The sequence below is a fragment of the Salminus brasiliensis genome, chromosome 8 (genome assembly GCF_030463535.1).
Source record: "Salminus brasiliensis chromosome 8, fSalBra1.hap2, whole genome shotgun sequence".
Classification (NCBI taxonomy): Eukaryota; Metazoa; Chordata; class Actinopteri; order Characiformes; family Bryconidae; genus Salminus; species Salminus brasiliensis.
In genome coordinates this window covers 2,120,400-2,137,644 of record NC_132885.1, presented here as the reverse complement: position 1 = coordinate 2,137,644, position 17,245 = coordinate 2,120,400, and the positions used below count along the sequence as shown (strand labels likewise).

The following is a 17,245-nucleotide window of genomic DNA, read 5'->3' as shown; positions in this document are numbered from 1 at the left end:
ATATATATATATATATATATATATATATATATATATAAGCCTCATAAATATTACTCTGGTCTCAACTAGTAAGTCTCTAGTAAAGGCTCAACAGTTACAGCAGCAGTGTGTGACACTACCTCCACCATGTTTGGAAGCTGTATGTTAGCCTGGCAAGCTCTCACAGTGAGCTGAAGCTGATCTGCTTCAAAGCAAGGGGACACAGGGTCTTCATAGGAATCTGGAGAATTATCTGTCTGAGTGTGATGAACATTGGTGGGTGATGTTGCTATGGTAACATGAGAGGATGACCAAAAGCATGTTCTACTGGAACCTACTGTTAGGTCATACATTAGGTCGCAACATTAGCCTAGCAAATTCCAGACACCAAGCAGCCAAATTATTCCGGTCTAATGAACTAGGGCATGTTTCATTTTTGACCAAACCAGTTCCTTAAGGAACTAAACTCAGTAGCATCTTCTCTAAAGCACTTCCTCTGTTTACAAACCCTGATGAATCCTCATGCTCCCTTCGGGCCGCTCAAGCCATCATGAAGCCACAGTGGGCAGGTTTACTCTTGGCCGGCAGGATCGGCAGGGGTAGACTGGCGTTTCCTCTCTGTGGGCTGCTGTCCTCTCCTGTCTCTCTGCCATTCTCAGGGTTTGTTTTATTAACCGCTCTGGGGAGGTCTGCAGGAGTGAATCCATCAAGTGATAAAGTGAAAGTGGAAATGAGTCTTTTCACGGTGGAATTACCTCCAGTGACGTCCACTCAGCCTGCTCTACTAACTGGAGCACCATCTGAAGAGATCCACTTCACAAATAGACAGCAAGAAACACATAAACACTCACAGCTACACTACTGTTCAAAAGTTTGGAATCAGTATTTTTGCAGATAAAACATATAATAATTCTTCGTTGCTCAGCTTTAGATAAAACCTACTGAGAAATTAATATTAATCTGTCTATTAATATTAATATTCAAAACAAATTTCGAGTAATATTAATATATAAAATTTCAGTAGTCATTTATTACTGTGAAATTACTGGAATCCAGAATGTAACATTAATATCCAGTATGAAGCTCTAATAACATTAATAATCAGTATGAAGTTCTAATAATATTAATATCCAGAATAAAGTTCTTATAACATTAATATCCAGTATGAAGCTCTAATAACATTAATATCCAGTATGAAGTTCTAGTAACATTAATATCCAGTATGAAGCTCTAATAACATTAATATCCAGTATGAAGTTCTAATAACATTCATATCCAGTATGAAGCTCTAATAACATTCATATCCAGTATGAAGCTCTAATAACATTAATATCCAGTATGAAGCTCTAATAACATTAATATCCAGTATGAAGTTCTAATAACATTAATATCCAAAATGAAGTTCTAATAACATTAATATCCAGTATGAAGCTCTAATAACATTAATATCCAGTATGAAGCTCTAATAACATTCATATCCAGTATGAAGCTCTAATAACATTAATATCCAGTATGAAGCTCTAATAACATTAATATCCGGTATAAAGCTCTAATAATTTTCTTATCTAAAATGAAGTTCTAGTTATATTCATATCTAGAATTTAAATATAAATGTATTACTATAAAATTATTTAAATCCATCTTGTAAAATAGTGATAATATTTAAGGAAATAATGTAACAATAAAAAATAAATTCTGTTATATGAATAAAGTGTAATTGCAGTACTGTCCAATTTGGAATATTATATATATATATAATTGACACCAAACATTTGAAAAGTAATGTACCCTCACACCATCACCATTCTCACATATGAAATCTCCACATAAACAACATTACAAAATTAGTGGGATTTTAATATATACTTTAAGCAAGTAATCATAAACCATTTAATATAAAGAAAACATTTACCATATGTATCCTATAGAGATGGATACGTACTACTTGTCCGATACACACACACACACACACACACACACACGATTCTACAGCCTCCATCGAGATTATGTTCAGCACTTTGAGTCTCTGGAGTCTAAGGCTCGATAATAAATTACTCAAATACATCATTTACAGTTGTAGGTATAATCTCAGTGACGGTACTTTACAAGATGCTTTAAAGTCAGATGAGTTAAACCTCCGAGAGGAACCTGCAGATGGAGGTCCACAGCGAGGGAGGTGGTGCTTAAACCTGGTCTGGAGCTCAGTCTGGGCCTTGTGGAGTCCATTGCATTTGATTCATATAGAGGCCCGAAATAACACAATCAGTGCAGAACCGGTGGAGCGACCAGAGTGAGGAGGAGTGCAGGAGGAGTGAGAGGAGAGTGAGCAGGTGAAGAGGCTCCTTACGGACAGCAAACGTAGCGTCCGGCCCATGCCTGAACACACACACACACACACACACAGTCGCGCGCACACACACTCGCACACACACTCGCACACACACTCAGACGCATCTCAAGCACAGGTTTTGGAGTTCAACTTTGGCTGTAGCTTTCACTGGTGACAGTGAGAGAGGGAGAGCACTGAGATCAGAGAGAGAGAGAGATAGGGGGAGAGAGAGAGAAAGAGAGAGAGAGATAGAGTGTCCATTGTTGTCCAGCTGAGGTCAGCGGCGGACCCTAGCAGGCGAAGTCCTCGAAGGGTGTGTGGCGACTGTGGTGCATGTGGAGATGGTGGTGGTGGTTTGGTAGGATGGTGTTAGCGTAAGCTCCCTCACTGTGCCCCCGCTCACCGCCGTCCTGCAACACATTAAAACACACACCTGTAACCTTTACATAGGGACCCCCTGCAGGCCTCGCCCCCTCTCCCAAACCTAAAGCTAAGGAATTCCTATTCGAATTCCACCTTAAATCATCATTCTCTAGCACTTCTACCTTAAATCAGCAGCTTCAGGATCATGCTGAAGCTCCACTGACTGTAACAGGGGGAGAACGGCGCCTCCGTCAGTCCCACTCTGGGCCGGAGCGCTGCTGCTGCTACTGTTACTACATTAGTGTAAAATCCTGTAGTATTGCTCTACCGCCTCAGCCCACATACTGCTACTTCTGGAGCACTCAGCTTGTCCAGAAATGCATGTGTACAGCTGTTCGTCCATGAGGGGGCGCTGATAGTGGGATTTGTATTTACTGCAGTGGAGTAAATACAAGTTAAAGTGAATTACACTCCACATCTGTAGGGGGAGCCCAGGAGCAATCATACTGCTTTAAAGGAACATTTTATTTACACACGCCCAAAAATTCTGGAAACTCCTCCAGAACTTCATTAGTTTAGTAAAAGGATGTGGTCACGTCCTTGCCTTAAGCGGGACGGATCTTAATGACGTAGGGATCTGCTGATTGGCTTCATACTGGCTCCAAAAACCCTGGGTCTCGGATATTACTACTATTACTACTACTACTACGATATTGTTACTGCAGCATTATCAAGCCAGCTATGGACCTTGTCCAACATTGCTACTGTGGAGCTGGCATGCCAGGCTTGTTCAACATTGCTTCTGCAGCATTAGCATGCCAGGCTTATTCAACATTGGTAGCGCGGCATTAGCATAGGCCTGGCTACTGGTTTTGTCCAACATTGCCACTACGGCGTTAGCATACCAGGCTTGTTCAACATTGCTACAGCAGCGTTAGCATGCCAGGCTTGTTCAACATTGCTACAGCAGCGTTAGCATGCCAGGCTTCTTCAACATTGCTACAGCAGTGTTAGCATGCCAGGCTTGTTCAACATTGCTACAGCAGCGTTAGCATGCCAGGCTTGTTCAACATTGCTACAGCAGCGTTAGCATGCCAGGCTTGTTCAACATTGCTACAGCAGTGTTAGCATGCCAGGCTTGTTCAACATTGCTACAGCAGCGTTAGCATGCCAGGCTTCTTCAACATTGCTACAGCAGCGTTAGCATGCCAGGCTTCTTCAACATTGCTACAGCAGCGTTAGCATGCCAGGCTTCTTCAACATTGCTACAGCAGCGTTAACATGCCAGGCTTGTTCAACATTGCTACAGCAGTGTTAGCATGCCAGGCTTGTTCAACATTGCTACAGCAGCGTTAGCATGCCAGGCTTCTTCAACATTGCTACAGCAGCGTTAGCATGCCAGGCTTGTTCAACATTGCTACTGCGGCAATAGCATGCCAGGCTTGGTTAACATTGATAGCGCGGTGTTAGCATAGGCCTGGTTACTGGTCTTGTCCAACATGCAGGACAGCTACCGGGCCTGTCCCCCATCGCCTCCACAGTGTTACCCCTTCCGGCCCGCTTATGGGCAAAAATATTGGCACCTCTGCACAGCTTTAGAAAATGCAGCTGAACACGGTTGTGATGAGAAACGCTGGACAAAATGATCGCATGTATTTTTGGCCATTTGATCGTTTGACTGTACGCATATGCTTTAGTCCATCTTTAAAATTCAGGCTGGTAAATTGCTCTACTGACACACATTTACTGGTGATTATGAAAAGTGAAGTCAGATGAAGTGTGTGTGTGTGTGTGTGTGTGTGTGTGTGTGTGTACACACTGTTTAGACTGTTAACACTGGCTCTGATCAGAGTGTAAACAAGCCGCTAGACAACATAATCACATTCCCAGACACTGAGTTTCCGTTCCCTCGAATCCACGCATTCACACACACACACACACACACACACACACACCTGCTGCATCTGTGCACCACCTGCTCACCTTAGTCTTCATGTCCTCCAGGTTGACCGTAGCTACAGTGCTGGCCGTGGGTGGCTTCTGTGGAGGCTGTGGCTTCTGCTCTTTCTGAGGCTTTAACAAACGCTGCAACCTGCGCTTTATCACCTAGAGACAGACAGACAGGCAAGACACAAAGACAGGCAGACAGACAGACAGACACACAGACAGGCAGGCAGGCAGATGTAAAGTTAGACACTTTCAATACTGAATATAAGATATGATAATGACATAGATATCTTAGGTTAAGCAGTAAAATGGACAAGAGGAAAAAGGAGAAAACTGTAAAAAAGAAGAGAAGAGGAGAGAAGAGAAGAGGAGAGGAGAGAAGAGGAGAGAAGAAAAGAAGAGAAGAGGAGAGATAAGAGGAGAAGAGAAGATGAAAGAAGAGAGGAGAACAGAGGAGAAGAGAAGATGAAAGAAGAGAAGAGAACAGAGGAGAAGAAAAGATGAAAGGAGAGAGGAGAAGAGAGGAGAAGAGAAGATGAAAGAAGAGAAGAGAACAGAGGAGAAGAGAAGATGAAAGAAGAGAAGAGAAGAGAGGAGAAGAGAAGATGAAAGAAGAGAAGAGGAGAGAGGAAAAGAGAAGATGAAAGAAGAGAAGAGAGGAGTAAGAGAGAAGAGAAGAGAAGAGAAGAGAGGGAAAGAGAAGAGAAGAGAAGATGAAAGAAGAGAAGAGAGGAGAAGAGAAGAGAGGGAAAGAGAAGAGAAGAGAAGATGAAAGAAGAGAAGAGAGGAGAAGAGAAGAGGAGAGAAGAGAGGAGAAGAGAAGATGTATGTAAATGTAAATGTAAGGAGAAGAGAAGAGAAGATGAAAGAAGAGAAGATGAAAGAAGATAAGAGAAGAGAGGAGAAGAGAGGAGAAGAGAAGAGAGGAGAAGAGAAGAGAGAGAAGAGAAGAGAGGAGAAGAGAAGAGAAGAGAAGATGAAAGAAGAGAAGAGAGGAGAAGAGAAGAGAATAGAAGAGAAGAGAAGATGAAAAAAGAGAAGAGAGGAGAAGAGAAGAGAATAGAAGAGAAGAGAAGATGAAAAAAGAGAAGAGAGGAGAAGAGAAGAGAATAGAAGAGAAGAGAAGATGAAAAAAGAGAAGAGAGGAGAAGAGAAGAGAATAGAAGAGAAGAGAAGATGAAAAAAGAGAAGAGAGGAGAAGAGAAGAGAATAGAAGAGAAGAGAAGATGAAAAAAGAGAAGAGAGGAGAAGAGAAGAGAAGAGAAGAGAAGAGAAGAGAAGAGATTAAGAAACACCTGTAATTCTCCTTTACCTCATAAATGTAGTCGAGAATCTCCAGCACTGTAAGAATACTGGCTCCTATAAACAGCCCCATCTGCCCACCTATATCACCTTTACACACACACACACATACACCCACACACATACACCCACACACACATACACACACACACACACATACACACACACACACACACACACACATACACCCACACACATACACCCACACACACATACACACACACACACACATACACACACACACACACACACACACACACACACACACACAGGAAGAGAACATTACACCGAGAACCAGAGAACAGCATTCTGACGTATGTAATGGGTTTTATTGTTCCTTAAATAAATAAAGAGCAGAGCAGAAAGAAATAAGAGGAGAGCATTCTAGAACAATGTGAATGGAGGAGAACACTGTAGGACATCGTTCATTAGGAGAATATTCTACAATAATGTGGCTTGTGAGAACAATGTTGGAGAACATGGCAGACAATGTGAGAGAGCATTCTAGAACATTCAAGAACTGGAGTGTGAGTGAGAGATAACACTCTAGAACAGTGTGAACTGGTAAAACACTCTAGAACAGTGGGACTGGTAAGAACAGTCTAGAACTGTGTGAACTGGTAAAAACAGTCTAGAACAGTGTGAACTGGTAAAAGCAGTCTAGAACAGTGTGAATTGGTAAGAACAGTCTAGAACAGAGTAAACTGGTAAGAACAGTCTAGAACAGTGTAAACAGTGTAAACTGGTAAGAACAGTCTAGAACAGTTAGAACTGGTAAGAACAGTCTAGAACAGTGTGAACTGGTAAAACACTCTAGAACAGAGTAAACTGGTAAGAACTCTCTAGAACATTGTGAATTGCTAAGAACAGTCTAGAACAGAGTAAACTGGTAAGAACAGTCTAGAACAGTGTAAACTGACAAGAACAGTCTAGAATAGTTTAAACAGTGTAAACTGGTAAGAACAGTCTAAAACAGTATGAACTGGTAAGAACAGTCTAGAACAGTGTAACCCGGTAAGAACAGTCTAGAACAGTATGAACTGGTAAGAACAGTCTAGAACAGTGTAACCCGGTTAGAACAGTATGAACTGGTAAGAACAGTCTAGAACAGTGTAAACTGGTAAGAACAGTCTAAAACAGTATGAACTGGTAAGAACAGTCTAGAACAGTGTAACCCGGTAAGAACAGTCTAGAACAGTATGAACTGGTAAGAACAGTCTAGAACAGTGTAACCCGGTTAGAACAGTATGAACTGGTAAGAACAGTCTAGAACAGTGTAACCCGGTAAGAACAGTCTAGAACAGTATGAACTGGTAAGAACAATCTAGAACAGTGTAAACTGGTAAGAACAGTCTAGAACAGTATGAACTGGTAAGAATAGTCTAGAACAGAGTAAACGGGTAAGAACAGTCTAGAACAGTCTAGAACAGTGTAAACTGGTAAGAACAGTCTAGAACAGTGTAAACTGGTGTGAATGTGTAACTGGTGCAAAAAACAAAAACCCAGATCAAACAAAATAACTGTCAGAGCTCTTACCTAATAAACCTGCGACATCATACGCTTTCTTCTGTTCTATCGTTTCATAGTTCAGAGCTTCAAAGAAAATATCCAGAACCAGGAAATTATCTCTAGAACACAATAAAAGAAATTCAGTTAAGGAGGTGAGCAGGATTGTGAAGACTAATCACAACAATGACAGTGAAACTTTACTGGCCTTTTAAAACAGGCAAGACCACCAACTACATCTACACCCCAAAACGAAGAGGTTCCTTAGTGAAGACCATTATTCTATACAGAACCGCACTAACTCAGAGAACCACTACACAGACTTTATCAGTTATATTCAGTATAGAAGAGACAACTCCACTCCACACAGTTTAAGGAGAGAGTGTGATTTATACATAAGCTTTAATAACTATATGGACAAAAGTATTGGGACACACCTCATAACCACTAAATTCAGGTGGCTGATTCAGTCCCATTCAGCTACAGGTGTATAAAGCCTCCAACTGAGTAGAGTGCAGAAAAGCCTCCAACTGACTCAGTAACTGCAGCAGAGCTCCAGACCTGCTGCTGCTGGTAGAGCTTAGAGCAAAGGGGGACCAGCTCCATATTAATAATAATGCCTATGGGTTTAGAATGGGGTGTCATAGAAAAGCTCCTGTAGGTGGAATAGTGTAGGTGTCCCAATACTTTTGTCAGACTCAACTAATTCTCTACATTTGGACAACTGTGTTGATCTGTAGCTTTAAGCAAAACTCAGCATTAGCATCATTTGAGATAACTGCAGTATAACAGCGTTATAAGAGGTTAAACTGTACTAGAGATGATACTGGTTCGGAAGCTAGAGAGCGCCCCCTAATGAGTTAAAAATGAATGGATTCATTTGAAGCTTTTGTGAAAAACCCTAGTATTTATTTATTTATTTATTTATTTACTTACAGTGAATCAGCATATAGTACCCACAGCATTAGCGTCTCATTGCCCTGAACTGGATGGTTTACCCCCAGACATGAGCCCATTTTTAATGACTGTTTTCTGCAGTATGTTCTTCTACTTATCCTAAATTAAAGAGACACTTTTAACAGGGTCAGGCAGTCGTCATTTGTTTAATATGCTAGGAGGAAAAGAAGGAGGCCCGGTTCTGATGGTACCTGATGTAATCCTCTGATTTGTGGTACTTCCTGCTCAGGTATCGAGCCGATCCTTTACTGGGAATCTTCACCATGGACAGTTCTTTACCATAGCGGGTCAGATTACAGGGAGTTTCACACGGACATGAGTCCCCCGAACTCTTCTGTAACAAAGCTAACACACACACACACACACTCTTAAAGTCCATCATTTAAAATGCATTGTAACAGTTCATGCTGGTTCCCTAATAATTCCCTAATAATTAATGCAAATGTTCTTTCCAGATTATTGGATCAGGTTCTTAAGAAAGAACCGTCTGTTACAATGTTTTTAAGGAACCTCTATGTGGTGCGGAACCAGCAGTTGGGACGAGTCCGACCTTGCAGATGGGAATAAACGGCAAACAAACTGAGGGGAAGTGGCTAATACACAGTCCAAATATTTGTGGACACCCCTTCTAATGATTGCATTTAGCTGCATTGCTGACACTGATGTACAAATGCACACACACAGCTTGTCTAGAGAAGTACTGCCAATAGAATAGGACTCTCTGGAGCAAAGATTGGAATCATGTTGTCTAATAATGCCAGGCATGGGCTAGAGGGGTGTAAAGCCCCCCAGCATTGAGCTGTGGTTGGTTGTGGGATGGTGGTGGAGCTCCATCCAGTACTTTTAGGATGAGTTGGGAAGTTGGAATGAGTTCTGGTGGCTGAATGCAATCAAATCCTCACAAATATACTAGTAGAAAGTCAGACAGTTAATTAAGACAGTTAGGAGACATTTCTCTTTTATACCCTTGATTTCAGAAGAAGCAGTGAATGAGCAGGCGTCCCAATACTTTTTTGTATTCCTCTGTTTGACCCTTGCTTTGCTCTAATGCACTCTGAATATGGACCTGCCTCAGACTGACCACAATAAAGTCTCTCTGCATGTACAGCCTGCCGCCACCTGTGTTATAGTAGCTGAGGAGGTGTGTGAGTGTGTGTGTGTGTAAGAGAGAGAGCGAGAGAGCTGGTGTCCACCTGAGATCTACAGTTTCATTTATCAAACTCCCACCGTAAATAACACACACTCATATTCTGCATCTTCAGTCACTCTCAGCATGTGATTCAACATTAATTATGGTTTTGAAGGACGTCCAGAAGAGAACACACAACACAACTACTGAGAATACACACACACACACACACACATACTGGGGAGTGTGGGTTCCCCATTAGCCCACCCTTATAAATCGTCTACACTGCTTTACATATTAGCAAGATCAGCCCTTCACACTAACTTCCACGGCTTTGAAAACTCGGACACACTCAACACCGGACAAGTCTGAGCTGAACCTCCTGAACATCAGGTTTATTACTCAGTGATTTATTTATTCAGGGCCTGCTATGGTTTATTATTTGTGTTGGCATCAGGAGAAGATCTAAAGTCATCTCAGAAACAGAGCATTAAGATGTTCTCCTAAGATCCATAGTTTCTCTTCTTTTCTGAGTATGAAGGGTTTGTAACTTGACACTTTACTTAAATACCAAAATATGCACATATTTACTCAGTATTGTTATATCTGCTGATACATTCACCTATTGCACATTATTATTCATTCAATAACCTTTCATTATTCATTATTATTTATTTGTTTTTATTTATTTATTTATTTATTATTATTTTATTCATTATTATCTATTACTATCTATCTATCTATCTATCTATCTATCTATCTATCTGTCTGTCTGTCTATCTGTCTGTCTGTCTGTCTATCTATCTATATGTCTGAATGCCTGTCTATCTATCTATCTATCTATCTATCTATCTATCTATCTATCTATCTATCTATCCGTCCGTCCGTCCGTCCGTCCGTCTGAATGTCTGTCTATCTGTCTATCTATCTATCTATCTATCTATCTATCTATCTATCTATCTATCTGTCTGTCTGTCTGTCTGTCTGTCTGTCTGGCCGCCTGTCTGGCTGGCTATCTGTCTGTGTGTCTATCTATCTATCTGTCTATCTATCTATCTGTCTGTCTATCTATCTATCTATCTATCTATCTATCTATCTATCTATATGTCTGAATGTCTGTCTATCTGTCTATCTATCTGTCTGTCTGTCTGTCTAGCAACATCATCTACCAGTTTTCCCACCAATCTGACAGATATTTCTCCAGATTCACCGTGACATGTGTACCTCAAGGCTCAATTTGGGGTCCTATTCTGTTTACATTATAGGCCTAAATCTGACTACATTTACTTTTCCTCCCAGTGAAATCATATGAAAAATAGGTTTATGTGCCTTTCTGTATTGTTTAAAATGACAGGACTTTATTATACATGACTTTGCCTGACATTTTAAAACATGTTATATAAATAAAGGAAATATGTCCTGCCCTTACTTAACCATTTATAATATGAAAATGAATATGTTTTTTTTTATTAATTTCTTAAAATTATTATTTTTAACCTGATTTTTACTGCATGGCTGTCATGTAAAAATCTTGTATCTCCAAAATTTACAGGATATAAATAAAATGTAACTTTCAATAGACGTCAATGTAAAAAGATGTAATTTCCAGTCATTTGGGAGAAATTCTATTGGTCCATTCATCATGGAATTCTGATATTTAAAAAAATGTCAGTTGAGACACAAGATTTTTGCAAGACATAATGTGAAAACAGCAATTCTCTCCTCCTATTGACCATTGCATCCAAACCTGAAGTCGTGAGTTCAGGCCGCTTTGTAGTTCAGGTAAAGACTAAGATTATGGAGTTTCCAACTACTGCAATGAAATCATCTGCATGCAGGCAAGACAGTGCACAGCCTACGCCTACTACGCCAAGCATAAGCCATTTCCTCACACAATAAGTCTAAACAGAGTAGTTTTAAATGTGCTGGTCCAGAAAAGGAGAGCATTTATTCTGCTGAAGTGAACAGTGAGCTTCAGTAGATGGAGACGTGAGCTGTGCCGGAGATAGACCTCGCTTTAGTTCAACCAGCCATTAAATGGGGTCGGAAATCCTTTTGACAAGGCAGATAATTACATTTCCGCATTATTAGAGGAGGAAGATCATAAATGTTCAGACATCTCATCGTCATCATCATCTGCTCATAAAGAGCGTTTATGGGTGTCATAAAACAGAGGGCAGGAGGGAGCCCGCAGAGAGTGTGTGTGTGTGTGTGTGTTCATTTCAGTAAGTGAACAACAGTGTGTGTGTGTGTGTGTATGTATGTGTGTGTGCGTGTGTGTTATATTCACATTAGAGGGCTGAAGTCAAACGCATCGATTTTTCCTAAAAGGTGAATTTTTCAGAGGTGAAAATGCAGGTCTATTTTTCCAAATCAGATTTGGATCCACTTTGATTGCGTTCACATTACAGACCTTATTAATTCATTCTGATTATTTCCACTATTTCTCTCCTCAAATTAGTCACAGCCCAGTTGGCCCAGTTGCAAAGGGCAGTGGTGGCTCAGCGGTTAGAGCGTCGGGATATCGATAACAGGGTTGTGGGTTTGATTCCCGGGCTCGGCAAGCTGCCACTGTTGGGCCCTTGACCAAGGCCCTTTACCCTCTTTGCTCCCTGGGCGCTGGAGTTGGCTGCCCACCACTCTGGGTGTGTGTGTACAAATATGTGCACCTTTAAATTAAGTGCAGAGGAAGAATTTGGTGGGTTTATTTTTGCCACAGTATCATTTGATATTGGTATTAATATCAGAATTCTAGACTCCTCAGTTCCTGACCAGTAGATTTTGAATTACATCCTTGTTTTTGGCAAAAATAGTATCTCATAATAATTACATTATTTAATTACTTAGTATTTTGGAATAATGACACTGTTTCTCCACTGAAGGAGTGAGAAATGCTGTAAATATAAGTCCATATTGACTTTGTTTGATATTGAAGGCAGCAGATGAAGAACCTTCATTTTTAAGTTTAATAGCTGAATTGTTTTATTGTGGAAAACACATTTTCAGGGCCGAATAAAACTTTGAACTTTGAAGCCACTTTGATTGCGTTCACATTATTCTCATTATTTCTACCAGTTTAGTCACAGCCAGCAGACCTCTTGTACAAGATAGCACAATTTAGTGTAATCTAGTGTAAACAGTATGTGGATAAAGGTGAATTGTTCAGGGATCAATACAACTATTTCATTTTTTCAAATCAGATTTTGAGCCACTTTGATTGTGTTCACATTATAAACCTTTTTGTTTAATTCTGATTATTTCTACCAGTTTTCTCCAATATTTAGTCATAGCCAGCAGACCTCTTGTACAAGATGGCACAATTTAACTTCTAGTATAAAGAATATGTGGATAAAGGATTTTGAGCCACTTTGATTGCGTTCACATTAAAATTGCTTTTGTGTAAATCTGAATATTTCTCCCCAGTTTAGCCACAGCCAGCAGACCTCTTGTACAAGATCGCACAATTTAACTTCCTATATAAGCAGTGTGTGCATGAAGGTGATTTGTTCAGGGCTGAATACATAAATTCCAATTTTCCAAATCAGATTTTGAGCCACTTTGATTGTGTTCACATTATAAGCCTTTTTATTTAATTCTGATTATTTTCAACAATTCTTTCCCAAATTTAGTCACATCCAGTGGCCTATTTGCAAAAGACAAAACAGTCTAACGTCCAGTATAGAAATTAAACAGTGTTTGCAAAACAACATCCACCAGTATCTAAGTTCTTACTACTGAATGACTTTGCGACACCACATTTCTGCAAGGTCTGCCCAAGATCAGGATTAGGGGTTCAGATGTTGATATTCAGGCCCCCTAGTGGCCACTCTGTAAGTAGAATGGAAGTGTACTGGTTGAGTGGGTGATAACTGGTGTAACTCTACCTGCAGAAGACGTTCAGTACTCTAATGTTCAATACGTTTAGTTAAGTAAGCTAGCAGCAGGCTCACTTTGTATTTTAAGAGTTTTGGATTGGTTAGAAAGAGATTCAGTGAAGTCCAGTAAGAATTTGGTGGCATTTTTGTCATTTGATATTGGTATTGATATTAGAATTCTGGGCTCTTCAGTTCCTGACCGGTAGTATTTTGTATTACATAAAAAAATAGTATCTCAACATAATAATGACATTTATTAATATTACTTAGTATTTTGGAATAATGCCACTGTTTCTCAACTGAAGGAGTGAGAAATGCTGTAAATATCTAGACTGAAATATATTTTAAAATAAGTCCATATTGATTTTGTTTGATATTTGAAGGCTGCAGATGAAGAAACTTCATTTTCAAGTTTAATAGCTGAATTCTTTTGTTGTGAAAAATATCTGTTTACGTCACATCTACATGATACCTGCTCCCTCCCTGGCTCTCTCTTCATCTCTCTCTCTCTCTCTCTCTCTCTCTCTCTCTCTCTCTCTCCAGCTCGTTCTCTCTCGCCCTCCTATCAGGCAATACTTTCGACACATTTCCTCATCTTGTATTTAATTTTTCTGAGCTGTGTTTTTCTGTATGAAGGTGCCGCAGGGTGTTTGGCAGAATGCTTACCCAACGCTCTGTCCACACACTTGATTTTGTTGGGAGGGCAGATATCGGCATTTCCTGAGACAGAAAAGAAAAAATGAATATAATCAATCAAAACAGAGAGAGAGAGAGAGAGAGAGAGAGAGAGAGAGAGAGAGAGAGATTCAGTTATAGTTCCAAAATAACATAAGGGAAAAGGGCCTAAAGCAAAAGTTTGGGCACACTGCTTGGTCAGTACTACAGTAACAGCCCCTTTGGCCAATATTGCAGCTAGTAACACTTTATGTAGCCTTTCAGTTTTAACTGCTTCAGTCCTCAGACCTTGTTTACAAAACCCATCATCCTTGTTTAGATGTTCCTTTGAATTTTTCTGAAGCTGGATTTATTGGTGAGGACTCAGGAAAGGTCATGTTTGTGCAGGACTCTCTGCTCAGTACAACAGTGTACCACCACTCCAAAGTCTACTAAATAAACAAGGGGTTTGCAGTCCTACCAACAGTTCTCTCAAAGTTCTCTTGGCCTTCCAGACCTCAGCTGAACCTCCAAGTTGAGCCTTCCTGTTAACTGACACTTCTTTACACTCTAACGGTACATCTGCACTCCTGGACACTACTGACACTTTACTTTAATACTAATATATGCACATATTTATTCAGTATTGTCAATTCTGGTTCGATTCCTGGGCTTGGCAAGCTGCCACTGTTGGGCCCTTGAGCAAGGCTATAGTTGGCTGCCCACCGCTCTGGGTGTGTGTACTCACTGCCCCTAGTTCACTAGTGTGTGTTCACTACCACAGATGGGTTAAATGCGGAGGACCCATTTCGCTGTAAAGTGACAAATACATGCACCTTAACCTTACATTTGTCTGTCTGTCTGTCATATATATATATGTTCTATCTATCTGTCTGTCTATCTATCTATCTGTCTGTCTGTCTGTCTGTCTATCTATCTATCTATCTATCTATCTATCTATCTATCTATCTATCTACAGCTACCTGAAAATACAACATGAGGTTTTGAAGTAACAAAACAATTGTCCTATAATGTCCTATAAATACCGTCAGTACCTAGTTCACATGTTTTTGATAAGTCAACCCTTCTCCAACCCATCGCCTCCCTTTATTAACCCAGTCATTCCAGGATCCATGTACTAGAGAGGGCGGTCTGGTTTTACACCACAAGCAGAAGTCTCCTGAACATTCTCTTGAAAGTTCTTCAGAGCCCCCCTCCCATTCAGTCTCCTCCCAAATCATAATATACCATATGCTGATAACAAAGTCTGAACTAGCAAATATCTTTTTATAGACTTCTCTTGCTTTGTGGGCATCTGTTATTTTAATACCACTGCATGCCGCTGAATACTAAAACACAGTGAGACTCATCTCACATCTTAAGAACGTGTATATATATATAACAGTTAGATCTTTTAGTTTCACTTTAGTTAGTTCTTAGTCAGCTAATTTGGTTTAGATATAGTCGTATCACATTATTGCGTCACTGTTCCTTTTATTATGGTTAAGAAAGGAAGGTGCAACTACATTGCTATCAGATTTATATTAGTCTGTCTTCTCTTTTATTCATATTTTTTGCCATTTCTTTGCCGCGTAACTCGTCCTGCAGTTTTCCAGATATCAACACTGTTCCAATTCCAGATCGTCCGGCCAGATTGTGTGATGCGTGGTTGTATACAGCTTTTTGATCGGATGCACGGATTCCGTGTGGCGAAGGAATTTTGCACACATCACATATAATGATAATTTTTAAAGGTGGAATTACACTTAAGTTGCACTAAATTTAAGGTGAAACTTCCATTAAAATAGCACTAAAATTAAGGTGGCACAGAATTTAATGTAAATAAACACACAACACAATAAACACACTAATTGTTAAAAAGTACATTTGATTTCTAACCAAAAACAGTTCATAAGAAGTATGTGCTCAGAATTTGTTGTTTTTATTCTAGTAGTTGTATTTGGCAACAGCATCCACCATCAGCAACACCAGAGAAACCACCACAGAAACTAGCAACAACCCAGCAGGTGGTGGGAGCCATTTAAACTGCACATTTCCTTCAGGATAAATAACAATATTATATTGTTTTTATTATTTTGATTATCATCCTAATTGATTGTTTGCTTATTTTTGTGATTTGAGAATCTGAATGGTTTTATTTTTAGGCAATAATACTCCTGTGGTTTGTGCTATCACGTAATGTATTGGCACTGGTGTACTGATCTATATTCATGTTATAGCCCCAAACCTGAGCGTATTACTCATGCTTGTGATTAAAGATGCAAATGAACTCATGCAGCATCCAATCAAACTGTTTCAGCAGGGTTTGGTGAGGAGTTTACTGTAGAAATATGAAGCTATTGTTATTGCTGCTAATGTTTACATGGACTGAGTAGGAGGAGTTAAAGCTGCTGGATTGATCTGGTCTCCTCCAGAATGAAGCCAGTAGCCAGTAGGTGCTGGTCTGTAGTTGGTCCAGTCAGAGATGGTAGCTGGTGTTAGCCTAAAGAGACACTCTGCTCCTTCTCTGCTTTGCTAAACTCCTTTCAGGAGGATTTCTAGACGATGGGAGTCAGAACACCACTGCTAGCCGAGACAATCGACAATCAGCCTTTCGTCCATGTTGGAGGGACTTCCAGACAGACTGCCCTTATGCTGGCTGTGCTGAAGCCTAGTGATGGTGAAGGTTCTTAGGGAGGCTGAAAACCGCCGAGTGCTCTGTTACACAAGTTTGATAACGCTACTATTTGGATCTGGACTATGATAAAGGTCTATTGGCGCTCCCAAAACGTCTCTTAACCAATCACATTGCACGGTCAGAACTAAACTGTGGTATAATTGCTTGTGGTACTTTCATAGCTGTTCGATTTAGTCTCTTGATTTGTAATTATTGCTCGGCTACACTGTAAATGAGGGTCTCCCTCAGTGTATCCTCACGATTAAGTAAAGGGTTGCTTAAATAATTTTACAGACTCTGGAAATTACCTCAACATTTCCTAAACGTTTGAATGGAAAACTCAATAAAGGGAGGTGGAGAGAGATAGAGAATGGGAGAGAGAGAAAGACAGAGAGAGACCCAGGCAGCCTGACAGACTGAAGCTCCTCACTGGAATGGCAGTACCAGTGTTACGATGATGGAGAAGACTGTGTGTTCTCTGTTCCCTGGTGTTTGAGTCATGACCAGCTGAGTTCCTCCGATTGCAA

The 17,245-nt window shown here is 40.2% G+C and overlaps 1 protein-coding gene across 1 annotated transcript in view; it reads right to left on the bottom strand.

Annotated features, from left to right (window-relative positions):
* Positions 1-1,833: 1,833 nt before the first annotated feature.
* Positions 1,834-17,245, bottom strand: part of asic4a (acid-sensing (proton-gated) ion channel family member 4a) — a 164,005-nt gene continuing 148,593 nt past the window's right edge. The window contains exons 5-10 of the mRNA XM_072685367.1: positions 14,054-14,107; positions 8,575-8,728; positions 7,457-7,548; positions 5,931-6,010; positions 4,655-4,777; positions 1,834-2,718 (exon numbers count right to left, since the gene is read on the bottom strand). Coding sequence (XP_072541468.1) covers positions 2,599-2,718; positions 4,655-4,777; positions 5,931-6,010; positions 7,457-7,548; positions 8,575-8,728; positions 14,054-14,107 — 623 coding nt within the window. The 3' untranslated portion in view covers positions 1,834-2,598. The remainder of the gene's footprint in view (positions 2,719-4,654; positions 4,778-5,930; positions 6,011-7,456; positions 7,549-8,574; positions 8,729-14,053; positions 14,108-17,245) is intronic.